This window comes from Monopterus albus, unplaced genomic scaffold (assembly GCF_001952655.1).
Source record: "Monopterus albus unplaced genomic scaffold, M_albus_1.0 scaffold176.1, whole genome shotgun sequence".
Lineage (NCBI taxonomy): Eukaryota > Metazoa > Chordata > Actinopteri > Synbranchiformes > Synbranchidae > Monopterus > Monopterus albus.
The window spans coordinates 263,018-264,170 of NW_018128056.1; the positions used below are offsets into that span (position 1 = coordinate 263,018).

Genomic DNA, 1,153 nt, shown 5'->3' on the forward strand with positions numbered 1-1,153 from the left:
TCCTAAGCCGGCTCTCTCTGGTGGATACTGACAGATTTGCTTGCAGTTAAAGTTTGGTTTGTTTATTCAAAGGAGTCCAAAGACTCTCATGCTTTTGTGGATTGTTGCTAATACTCTTGAACCTGTAGTTGAACTTGACATTACTGCATTCTTTCCTTTACTTATAGCTTTTGGGTTAATTGAAGAATGAATTTTTTCAGCTGGTTACATGAGCAAATTCTCAGTGTGTAAATGCTGGCATCCTCAAACAGCTGTGCTAGTTTAAGAAGAGCTAGTATTGCCTGTAGTTGTTTTGTTTTCTCCTTCTTATCCCTCCTCTCAAGGGGAACCTGGATATAGCAAATCCCAGACCATTCATTGTGGTATGTCTCTCTCAGCAGCCGCCTCTTCCATTCCTTCTCTGAATGTGTCTTAAAGAAACACGGATAATGTGCATGCTTAAACTAGAGGTGAATTAGGGATTCCGATTCTTTATCCTGCTCTCCTCAACTCCACTGTCTTCCCTTGTCTGTACTTTTCCCACTCAGGGCCATTGAGCCGGTGTGATGGGCAGTATGTGTGAGCAGGGAAAAGCCAGATCCCCTGCTGACTGTGTGAGCTGCCAGACCTCCCTACAGTTCTTCACCCGTAATGCCTCTTCATTTCTAGTATTTTGACTAAAGCTGCTGGGTTCAGTGTCTCTAAGCCTGCTATAACAATGATGTCCATTCCTTCCCCTTTTCTATAACATCCTCTCATTCTGCATGGCCTTGTAGTAGTGCTCCTGCTCAGCATGGCTGCGGGCGGAGACAGAAGGCTGACGAGGCAGGGTGGAGGTGCGGGACAACGTATGGCTGTGGGCGTCCATTAGTAGGTCAGGGTGGGGAGGAGGGGGAAGAATACTGGAGCATGATGGGTGAGGGGGCGGTGGCATGGAGGAGGAATGAGGTGGAGGAGGCAAGGGGGAAGAGGATGGATGTGGAGGTGGGGGCATTTGAGAGGACAATGGGTGATGAGGTGGAGGCACTGGGGAGAGGGGTGGAGGCATTGAAGAGGAGCTCGGGTGCGGAGGGGGCGGCAGGGAGGACGATGAGTGAGGAGGTGGTGGCAGAAGAGGGGACGATGACAGCTGAGGTGGGGGAGGTGGAGGGGAAGAGGAGGTGGGGAGAGGTGG

The 1,153-nt window shown here is 50.3% G+C and overlaps 1 protein-coding gene across 1 annotated transcript in view; it reads right to left on the reverse strand.

Moving 5' to 3' along the window:
- Window positions 1-721: 721 nt before the first annotated feature.
- The window catches only part of plppr3a (phospholipid phosphatase related 3a), a 21,654-nt gene continuing 21,222 nt past the window's right edge, over window positions 722-1,153 (reverse strand). The window contains exon 11 of the mRNA XM_020616645.1: window positions 722-1,108. Within this exon, the coding sequence (XP_020472301.1) occupies window positions 722-1,108 (387 nt within the window). The remainder of the gene's footprint in view (window positions 1,109-1,153) is intronic.